General features: G+C 44.6%; 1 protein-coding gene across 1 annotated transcript; it reads left to right on the forward strand.

Annotated features, from left to right (window-relative positions):
* Nucleotides 1–3,140: 3,140 nt before the first annotated feature.
* LOC119296307 (phytochrome B-like) lies at nt 3,141–11,554 on the forward strand. Its single transcript, XM_037574712.1, has 4 exons — nt 3,141–5,548; nt 6,024–6,831; nt 7,825–8,118; nt 10,894–11,554. The coding sequence occupies exons 1-4, from the start codon at nt 3,373–3,375 to the stop codon at nt 11,114–11,116; spliced, it is 3,501 nt and encodes a 1,166-aa protein (XP_037430609.1). The 5' UTR covers nt 3,141–3,372; the 3' UTR covers nt 11,117–11,554.
* The last annotated feature ends 391 nt before the right edge of the window (nt 11,555–11,945 follow it).

Raw genomic sequence — 11,945 nt, forward strand, 5'->3', positions numbered from 1 at the left:
GGCAAGTAACACTTTGATCATACCTCTTTTACTACACAGTTTTATTGCATTAGGTCAATCCTCAAACAATTGCATGATTAGGATCTGATTAATATGTGGGTTTTGGGAAGTAGATGAGGTAGTACCCATTACCTGTTCTATTATCAAACCTTTGGGAGTTACTTCCACGTTTGCTTATATTGCTATGCTATGCTAGTAGACGTGGATTGGGTGAGTGTATCCATGACAGAAGTGAGATTGTTAGTTAATGGTTTACTTAAGGTGGCAACTTAAATTCACATCTGGGTGGATTGAGGCACCTGGGGAACCCAGTGTTGCCTGTATTTTTGGAAATCCCGGGGTACCGTGTGATTCTCCTATGGACCGCCGCCGAGGCTCAAAGGGATCATGATAATATTCATGCTAGAAACTTCCGTGTGTAGCCGCAAGCTACTATGGGCTCTAGCATAGTTGAGTATGATGCGTGAGCTCTTGAAGAGGTAGACTAGCAGATGTAGGGGATGTAGGCTGGTACTGTCTACCCGGAGTAGAGAGTTAATGCTTCTGAAAGACGGTGTCTCGGTCATCTGTTTCTCAAACACCATGTAGTGCGAGAAATCAAGCGGAGGAGATCGAGTCTTGCGGGGAAAAGTGCACAAACCTCTGCAGAGTGTATAAACTAATCATGGTTAGCCGTGTCCCCGGTTATGGACGTTTTTGAGTATCTAGTACCTGGATTATCATGTGAATCTCATCATGTTACTTAATTTAATTTTGTTGGGTTAATGATGATGCTTAATTGGGATTGAGTTGGAGGAACCTTCTCAATGTTTAACAACCACCATGATAGTTAAATAAAATTTATTCCATTGTTGTAGGGAAAAATTGGCTTTATGCAAAACTGTAACCATAGAGCTTTCCACCAGCCATATATGCATGTAGTGATAGCATTATTCTGTTCATTACTCTCTATGTGTTACATTGCCAGCATATTCCATGTGCTGACCCGTTTTCGGGCTGCAACGTTCATGTTGCAGACTTTTCAGACGACGAGTAAGGTGCCTTAGGTCGTGGTCTTATACTCAGTGATGCCGTTGGAGTTGATGGACTCGCTTATCTTCCAAGCCTTCCGCTGTTATCGTTATTAGATGGCCTTAAGCCATATTTATTGTAATAAGTTCTCTTTTGAGACATTCGATGTAATAAGTGTGTGATTGCTACTCTGTTATAAATCCGTCAAGTACTGTGCGTGTCAGCATTACTGATCCAGGGACGACACTGATGGGAAGAGATCATACTGTTTGAGGTCTGGTCGCTACACCATGGTGGCGTGCAACAGGAAAAACAATAGTAGAACATCGAGAGCGGCGACAGCGGAACAACGGGGAGCAACAGCTCCAGGCGCATGCAACGACCGACACGACTGGCTCCCTCCGGCCGTTCCTCGTAGCGACGTTCAGCAGGAGCAGGAGCAGGCACGACGGGCTCCCTCCGGCCACTCTCCGTGCCCGGAGCCCAAGAGTGGAGATCGTCGTGAGGCGGAGCTGCATCGATAGCAACCTACTGCAGGAGAGGTTGCACTGCAGTGGTGCCAAAGAGCAGGAAACAACTTCGATGGGATGGGGTGCAAGGCACCGGGGCTCACAGCGGGCATCAGGGAGGTCGGGCGACGGGGTGGGGCAACTGTGCTGGGATGAGGACATGGGCTACATCGGTGACGTTCAGCAGCTAGGGCGGCAATGGAGGCGGGATGGCAAGAGCACGCCCGACAACCTTCAGCCGCTCCATAGCCACGACCGGCCACCACCAACAGGGACCCGATTGCTTTTTATTTTTACGCAGGGACCCGATTACTTTTAAAAAAGAAGTACATGGACCCAAATGCTTTTCGTTTTTTTGTAGGGACTAGATTGCCTTTTAAAAATATGTGGGCCCCACCTATCATAACCTGTCAACGATCAACTTAACGGTCAAAGCTCTGACTAAGGGCCAACCTGAAGAGTGGACCCGAGCTGTCATAATCACACTTAAAGTTAAGCAATGTAGTTATCATTGAGTCATTGGTGTTTTTTTGGAACAACGAACCAATTTTGTGATAGCTTTTTAAAAAATTAAAGAAAGTGGTAGTTTTTTGGAACCCTGGCATCAAATATGATAGTTTATTCGATTTGAATCCATTCAAAGCTAAAACAAACACGACCGGAAAATTAGATTTGCTAGAAAAGCGAATCCAGAAATAATTCGAATCCAATCAAAATAGAGCTCCTTATCCCGATGCATATGTTTATTTTGTTCACCGAGTATGAGCGCACATGCGTTTTTTTAACACAGTACATGCGCATGTCATCTTGAGATTTTACTAAGTCATTGTAGACGCCTCGTAATCAACGGGAACGTCTCCTTTCACTTAACGCGTATCGCCGAAAATTCTGAAATAAATTCAGGATAAGTGCGAGCACTAGGATTTGAATCCTGATGGGTTGGGGATACCATTGTTCTTCTAAACATCCAACCAAAAGTTGGTTCGCCGAGCGCACATGTGTTGATGGTACTCCCTCCTTTTCGGTTTATAGGGCTCAACTTAAAAATCTCACCCACCAAGATAGATGATGAGTGGTGGAATAATTTTGGTAGTTTGCAAAAACACCCAATTATTGCGCTTGTTTTCATTAAACAATTGTGTTACCAATGCATAAATTGCAATGCATGCATGCATGGCCAATAAATCACTAAGAACTTCTACTACATGCATCGAGCCTTGCATGTAGTGATTTAATGCATCTCGATATTTGAGCATGTGATGTGAAGCAATAAAAATGAGATTTATAAAACGAGGAAAACGAAAGTTTTGAGATAAGCCTTATAAACCCGAAAGGAGGTAGTATGTGTATATAGTATCTCATCTGTACTGCTCGCAAAAAACAATTCTCACATGTATCGAATGTTTTATTAAATAATGCTTCCTCTGTCTCAAAATAAGTGTCTTAACTAATTCTAGTATAAAATTGTATTAAAATTGAAATACTTATTTTGGGACGGAGGGAGTACAAGGACAATGCATTTTCAAAAACAGAGTAGTACCACCAGTGAAAATATATCTAACTTCACACCAGTTGGTCGTCATCTTCAGCGCGAGAGACAGCACGCTCTCTCTTTCTATCCCCCGAGTCCCTGACCTTCCCTTTCGAGCCATCGCATCGTCATCGTCTCAGCGACTCGCTCAAGTATCCTCCTCTGTAAATCGAGCCGCTCCCATCTTTTTATCCTCCCACTCCCAAAGTCGGAAACAATGTCTCCATTAACCGCATAGCCGCGAGGCTAGCTATCGGACGAGCTGCCCAACCGGCCGCGGCCGCCTAATCCAGACCTGTCTCCGACCACCGCACCGTCGCCATGGCCTCGGGAAGCCGCGCCACGCCCACGCGCTCCCCCTCCTCCGCGCGGCCCGCCGCGCCGCACCAGAATCACACGCAGTCCTCGGGCGGGAGCACCTCCCGCGCAGGAGGGGGAGGGGGAGGCGCGGCCGGGAGCGCGGCCGCCACGGAGTCGGTCTCCAAGGCCGTGGCGCAGTACACCCTGGACGCCGGCCTCCACGCGGTGTTCGAGCAGTCGGGCGCGTCGGGGCGCAGCTTCGACTACTCTCAGTCGCTGCTCGCGCCGCCCACTCCCTCCTCCGAGCAGCAGATCGCCGCCTACCTCTCGCGCATCCAGCGCGGCGGCCACATCCAGCCCTTCGGCTGCACGCTCGCCGTCGCCGACGACTCCTCCTTCCGCCTCCTCGCCTTCTCCGAGAACGCCGCCGACCTGCTCGACCTATCGCCTCACCACTCCGTCCCGTCGCTCGACTCCTCCGCGGCGCCTCCCCCCGTTTCTCTCGGCGCCGACGCGCGCCTCCTCTTCTCTCCCTCCTCCGGCGTCCTCCTTGAGCGCGCCTTCGCCGCACGGGAGATCTCGCTGCTCAACCCGCTCTGGATCCACTCCAGGGTCTCATCCAAGCCCTTCTACGCCATCCTCCACCGCATCGACGTCGGCGTTGTCATCGACCTCGAGCCGGCCCGCACCGAGGACCCGGCCCTCTCCATCGCTGGCGCAGTCCAGTCCCAGAAGCTCGCCGTCCGCGCCATCTCCCGTCTCCAGGCGCTCCCTGGCGGGGACGTCAAGCTCCTCTGCGACACCGTCGTGGAGCACGTCCGTGAGCTCACGGGCTATGACCGCGTCATGGTGTACAAATTCCACGATGACGAGCACGGGGAAGTCCTCGCCGAGAGCCGGCGTGGTGACCTCGAGCCCTACCTCGGTTTGCATTATCCTGCCACTGATATCCCGCAGGCATCACGCTTCCTGTTCCGGCAAAACCGTGTGCGGATGATTGCTGATTGCCACGCAGCTGCGGTGAGGGTCATCCAGGACCCTTCAATGCCACAGCCGCTGTGCTTAGTTGGGTCGACTCTTCGCTCCCCGCATGGGTGCCATGCGCAGTACATGGCAAACATGGGGTCGATTGCATCTCTCGTCATGGCAGTGATCATCAGTAGCGGTGGGGAGGATGAGCACAACATGACGCGGGGCGTCATCCCGTCGGCGATGAAGTTGTGGGGGTTAGTGGTGTGCCACCACACATCTCCACGGTGCATCCCTTTCCCACTGCGGTATGCATGTGAGTTCCTCATGCAGGCCTTTGGGCTGCAGCTCAACATGGAGCTGCAGCTTGCGCACCAACTATCAGAGAAACATATTCTCAGAACACAGACGTTACTGTGCGACATGCTACTCCGGGATTCACCTACTGGCATTGTCACACAGAGCCCAAGCATAATGGACCTTGTGAAGTGTGATGGTGCCGCACTGTTTTACCACGGGAAGTACTACCCACTTGGTGTCACCCCCACAGAGGCTCAGATTAAGGATATCATCGAGTGGTTGACGGTGTGCCATGGAGACTCCACAGGGCTCAGCACAGATAGCCTGGCTGATGCAGGCTACCCCGGTGCTACTGCATTAGGGGATGCAGTGTGCGGAATGGCAGTAGCTTATATCACGCCGAGTGATTATTTATTTTGGTTCCGGTCACACACAGCCAAGGAGATAAAATGGGGTGGTGCAAAGCATCATCCGGAGGATAAGGATGATGGGCAGCGGATGCACCCACGATCATCATTCAAGGCATTTCTTGAAGTGGTGAAGAGTAGGAGCTTACCTTGGGAGAATGCTGAGATGGATGCAATACATTCCTTGCAGCTCATATTGCGGGACTCCTTCAGAGATGCAGGAGAGGGTACTAGTAACTCAAAAGCCATTGTCAATGGTCAGGTTCAGCTTGGGGAACTAGAGTTGCGGGGAATAGATGAGCTGAGTTCAGTAGCAAGGGAGATGGTTCGATTGATCGAGACGGCTACAGTACCCATCTTTGCAGTTGATACTTATGGATGTATAAATGGGTGGAATGCAAAGGTTGCTGAGTTGACTGGCCTCACAGTTGAAGAAGCTATGGGCAAATCATTAGTTAAAGATCTTATCTTCAAGGAATCTGAAGAAATAGTTGAGAAGCTACTCTCGCAAGCTTTAAAAGGTATTCCTGACTACAAGTCCTGCTAATTTGGTTGTTCTTCCTTGATTTATGTTTCTTGACGAATCATTTACACACTGTTGCTTACCAGATAATTTCAGGCATTCACATGAAAGTATCTTACAATTACTCCCTCCGTTCCTAAATAATTGTCTTTCTAGATATTTCAACAAGTGACTACATACGGAGCAAAATGAGTGAATCTACACTCTTAAATATGTCTATATACATCCGTATGTGGTTGTCCATTCGAAAGCTCTAGAAAGACAAATATTTAGGAACGGAGGGAGTAGTATATATTGAAAATATGTCAAATTTATAATCAAAGATTGGAGTAGTTAACCCGAAGTAAATGTCATTATTCATACTGTTTATAGTATTATAAATTACCTGGTCTATACACAGTCAACCTGCCTTATAATTAATGGAAAATGGTTGGATTGGATAGTGATGGTTTATGGACTTGTTTCTCATCCAGGTGAAGAAGGCACAAATGTAGAGATAAAGTTGAAGACATTTGGGTCAGAGCAATCTAAAGGACCAATTTTTGTTATTGTCAACGCCTGCTCTAGTAGGGATTACACCAAAAGTATTGTTGGTGTTTGTTTTGTCGGCCAAGATATCACAGGGCAAAAGGTGGTCATGGATAAATTTGTCAACATACAAGGGGATTACAAGGCTATTGTACACAATCCCAATCCTCTAATACCGCCAATATTTGCTTCAGATGAGAACATATGTTGCTCCGAATGGAATACGGCAATGGAAAAACTCACAGGATGGTCGAGAGGAGAAGTTGTTGGTAAGCTTCTGGTTGGGGAGGTATTTGGAAATTGTTGCCGACTCAAGGGCCCAGATGCACTGACAAAGTTCATGATTGTTCTTCACAACGCTATAGGAGGGCAGGATTCTGAGAAGTCCCCCTTTTCATTCTTTGACAAGAATGGTAAATATGTACAGGCCTTATTGACCGCAAACACAAGGAGCAAAATGGATGGTGAGACCATAGGTGCCTTCTGCTTCTTGCAGATTGCAAGCCCCGAATTACAGCAAGCCTTTGAGATTCAGAGACAACAAGAAAAGAAGTGTTATGCCAGGATGAAGGAGTTGGCTTACATTTGCCAGGAGATAAAAAACCCTCTCAGTGGTATACGGTTTACAAACTCCCTGTTAGAGATGACTGATTTAAAGGATGACCAGAGGCAGTTTCTTGAAACTAGCGCTGCTTGTGAGAAGCAGATGTCCAAGATTGTAAAGGATGCCAGCCTCCAAAGTATTGAGGATGGGTCAGTATTCTGATATTAGCCCATTTTAACTTCACTTGTGCGTAGTAATAATAATAATAATAATAATAATAATAATAATTACGAGTGTGATGCCTTTTCCCTCCACAACTTCTGCTTGGACTCTGAATAGTTTCAACGTTAGCTGGCACTAATTTTGTTTGATTAAGCATGTAAGAAAGATAAGGGATTAGAGAAGTAAGTACATCAGACACTGATAGCTCCAATCCTTGTCTTGGCACCTCTCTAGAGTGTAATTCTTTCTGTGCACATCAACCCTTCATGACAGTTGCATTATTTCCATCCTTGCCTCCTTGGCATCTATCTCACTGTACACTCGCTTTGTCTGGGCAACATTCAAAACACGTTGGTGGTACTGCCTGGATTCTCAACATTGCTACATCAAGTACCACACTAGGAATCTAGGATCATGTCAAAACTAAAGGAATATCCTTATGCATTTATCACATCCTACAAAACTCTAAAGTAAACTTCACAGCCCACGTAACTCCAACCTGTGCAAGAAGTTTGTGCCAAGCATATATCCGTGGTAGTATAATACTAGCATCCTAGTATAAACTTGGTACCATGTTTGCAGATGTTGCAGTTCATCTGCTTGCTTAAAATTTCAGATACTTTTGGTTGCCTTGCACAACTCGTCAATCATCTCAGCTTTTATTGATGGACAATAAATCTGTACCACTTCTACCCCAAGGACGCTCCGGCTCATGTTATGCAAAATCTCCCATATCATTTTGCGAAGTTTAAACATAAAGGAAGCTGAATATCCTTTTGAATACGAACTCACAGCTTTGTGCAGACTATCTTTTTTTCATTTGTTATTATGTACTCTGTGATTTCATATGGATTCACTGGTGTATAGATAGAAGCATTATCTCACCTTTTGCATGATCTATGACAGTTTACCTCTCTGTTAAGTACTTTAGCAATTTATTATCCAAAAATTTATTTGTTCTGTTTTGGCTTATTTTACAGCTCTTTGGTGCTTGAGAAAGGTGAATTTTCACTTGGAAATGTTATGAATGCTGTTGTCAGCCAAGTGATGATATTGCTAAGAGAAAGAGATTTGCAACTTATTCGAGATATCCCTGATGAAATCAAAGAAGCCTCGGCATATGGTGACCAATATAGAATCCAGCAAGTTTTGTCTGACTTTTTGCTTAGCATGGTGCGGTTTGCTCCAACTGAAAATGGCTGGGTGGAGATACAAGTCAGACCAAACGTAAAACAAAATTCTGATGGAACGGAAACAATGCTCTTCCTCTTCAGGTTAGCTGCTTTCCTGTCTCTTTGCAATATACACGAAGATGATATATTACATTACTTTAGAGGAATGCCTTTGCTTGAACTTGATTGAAAGCAAGATAACGATTGTTTAAATTTTTATTGGTCATGTGTGTGGTATAACCGTGCCTTGTTATATGTGGTTGTCATGACCTATTCATGACTTATACAAGTACTAGGAAAGTATGAATACTATCATAATCATTATAATTGTTGTTTGTTATACAATAATTGCCATGGCATGAATATGCTAGTTTTTAATAGTGCAACCTGACTGGATGTACACCTGACGCTGATCACATTGCTTCTATTTTTCTCATGAAAACATAAAATACAAATGAAGCTCCCAACTAACACAGAAGTAACAACAGTATTTGACAGATTGTCTTTAGAGAAGGGGAAAAGGTTAAATGTAAGGAATGAGATGTGGCATCACCGTAGCGTTATGGCCGTCGGTGAACTAGCCAGGAGGAGATAGGCGAAGGTATTGGATAGGTTATATTAGAGGTAGGAAGTTTAAGGGAAGGAATAAATCAAGTACTCCCTCCGTCCGAAAATACTTGTCATCAAAATGGATAAAAAGAGATGTATCTAGAACTAAAATACATCTAGATACATCCCCTTATATCCATTTTGATGACAAGTATTTCCGGACGGAGGGAGTATTAAGTATCCTTGTTGGATACTACTGGGTCTGTTATAAAGTGTCTGGCTAAATTAGGAATAGTCCAGTTGAACTAGGAAGGTAGATTTATGGTCCGGTCTAGAGTTTGAATTAGATCTGACTTGTAGATCAAGTTAGTCGTTCTATATAAAGTACTAGTGTCTCTCAATCTGTTCTCTCCCGTGTCCATCATCTCTAACCAGTGTTTTACTCCCCAATCCCCTACGCCGTGCCATCCTGCTATCTTTAAGGGGGAGACGGAGGGAGTAGTTATCAATCTATTATCTCCCTCGATCATCCTCCCTAACCGGTGTTCTACTCCCCAATCCCCTACGCTGTGCTGTCCAGCCAGCTATCTTCATGGCGGTAGACCGGTACTGACCCAGCTTATGCCATGTAGACGCAAGCGTATTCAGCTTTTCACGAGACATACTGTACATAATTTGTAGCCAGTGTGCATGTGAATTCAGGTCACCTGGAAGTCACACAACTTCATGGTGCAATGGACTCTTATTCAATGACTCAGTAGTGCAAAAGATAGTGTTGAACATTTAATCAGAATCAACCCAGCGCATTTTGTAGTAGCAGTCATGGGGATTGGTTTTCCTAACAAATGGATGCAAATACAGTGTGATTTAAGGTTAAGGGTCCAACTTTAAATTTGAGCCTTCTGATTAGAACGATGAGGGCCAGGGTGTTATGGATCTGTAAAGCTTATGTTTTTTAGGCATCCATACATCAGCTGTGTGTTTGTTTCTTCTCGTATTTGTTGTTTGGTTGTATATGTGATAAAAGAGATGTATCAAGCTGGCATGCGTAAACACCGCTGTTCGCTTCCAGGAGAGCGTAAAGATTTGGAGAGCTATTTAACAGATTAGAAGGATTCAGATTTGAGTTTCTGTCATTCATGTTTTTTAACTTATTCATGCATTATTTTGTTTCTAGTGAGAGCAAAAGAGATAAAGGGAAGGCAAAATGAGTCTTAATACTGCACGATTCACATCCATCCGCAGGTCACATGATGTCAAGCCAATCATATCTTTTTGGCACTTCTGGTGCCTCATGGCACCAATAGCGTCATATTTTAGGAAGACGGCTTCGTTATATTATACTCCCTCCATCCCACAATATAAGACTTTTTTGCAAGCTATGTTAGCTTGCAATCCTCCGTCCCACAATGTAAGACGTTTTTGCAAGCTAACTTGCAAAAGCGTCTTACATTGTGGGACGGAGGGATTATTAGGAAGCTTACAAAGCTATATACGAGATAACAAATAGCGCCATAGTTTAGAAAGGTAGCTTCATTACATTATATTAGAAAGGTTATTAAGTTATATATATGTGGCCATGGATTTAGCATGGGTCTATGAGTCACGCGATCAATGTTTGTTGATTCCATCCAGTGCCCATGGTTGGTTAATCATAGCAAGGGTTGAGCAACGGCTGGGTGTTTTGCTTGTTTGTAGGAATTTTTAGCATGTTTTCGTGTTTGTCATTGGATTTATTATGTACTCCCTCCGTCCTACTCCCTCTGTTCCGATTTACTCGTCGTGGTTTTAGTTCAAATTTGAACTAAAACCACGACGAGTAAATCGGAACGGAGGGAGTATAATATAAGATGTCATTACAACCAATGTATTCATATATTGGTTGTAATCTTATATTATGGGACGGAGGGAGTAGTACATATATCTCTTAGATCTCCTGGCATAGCATGCATCTTTGTTGTATTCACTGCCACATGCTGTTCTCGTTTGGTTTTATCAGCTTCAGTGTTGTCTTGTGACTCTAGTATGAGCAGTAGGATCAAGGGACCATCTTCTGTAAATCATGTTATTACAAAATTCTACTTCTGTTGCAATATACTCAATGTCAAAAAACGTCTTATATTTTGATATAGAGGGAGTAGTTGTGAATAATAAATGAACAAACATTCTATTTGATGGTTTGGGGGAGATTTTATTGTAAATGGTGGTTATAATGGGCTTGGTGACACAAATAGTGCTTAAAAGTTCAATCTCTTGTGTTGGTACAAATCTCAATAGAGTAACTCCTGCTGGACCTTGATTGCCTTTCATCTATGTATGTTTCTCCAGATTTGCCTGTCCTGGTGAGGGCCTCCCCCCTGACATAGTCCAAGATATGTTCAGTAACGCTCGTTGGACGACCCAAGAAGGCATTGCACTAAGCATATGCAGGAAAATCCTCAAATTGATGGGTGGTGAGGTGCAGTACATCAGAGAGTCAGAGCGGAGTTTCTTCCTCATTGTGCTTGAGCTACCCCAGCCTCTGCGATCAGAAAGTAGGGATCGGAGCTGAAATGGCAAGCTCAAAGCTGACCTCGCCTAACTGTTTCGGTCAGCCAGGTGACCTGAGATTCCCGGATAGGAGGGAACCTAGTTCGTGAGAAGCCCGCAAAATCAATATGAGCACGCCGGGAGCTGCAAATGTGATTCCCGGCCATTCCTGGCACTACGACTGTACGCCAAGTGTTGTTCGATTAGAGTTTCGTGGCGGCAAGCACTGAACATGAACACTGACGGTAATGTAGCTGGTAGCATAGGCCCATGACTACTTGGATAAAGTAAATACGATGTTCTTAGCCGCTATGTATATATACATGAGAATATCTCTTGTATTATGGATAAGGAGAGCTGTACAGCTCCCACGATTGTATTCTGATACGTAATACTTTTGTCGCAGTCTCTTGCCATGAACTATTTCTATTCATACGAGCCAGGCATATTTCAGTCTGAATCAGGCTTCCTGGTGTTGATTCCTGATGCTTGAGGTGTCTGTCCAACAACTGAATGAAATTACTGCCTTTCTTCATTCAAGGACTAAATAGTGGCCTTACATTATAGTATTATTAACTCTAGTGTTAGTCCACACGGATCACCGTGCCTTGCATTATCTTCTTATTACAAATAAGGATGCCAAGCCTCATTTGATTCGATGGATATTGTTGCTCCAAGAGTTAGATTTGTACTCCCTCTGTTCCTAAATGTAAGTCTTTGTAGAGATTCTACTATGAACTATATACGGATGTATATAGATGCATTTTAAGTGTGGATTCGTTCATTTTGCTTCATATGTAGTCCATCCGGTGGAATCTCTACAAAGACTTACATTTAGGAACGGAGGGAGT

This window comes from Triticum dicoccoides, chromosome 4B, assembly GCF_002162155.2.
Source record: "Triticum dicoccoides isolate Atlit2015 ecotype Zavitan chromosome 4B, WEW_v2.0, whole genome shotgun sequence".
Taxonomy (NCBI): domain Eukaryota; kingdom Viridiplantae; phylum Streptophyta; class Magnoliopsida; order Poales; family Poaceae; genus Triticum; species Triticum dicoccoides.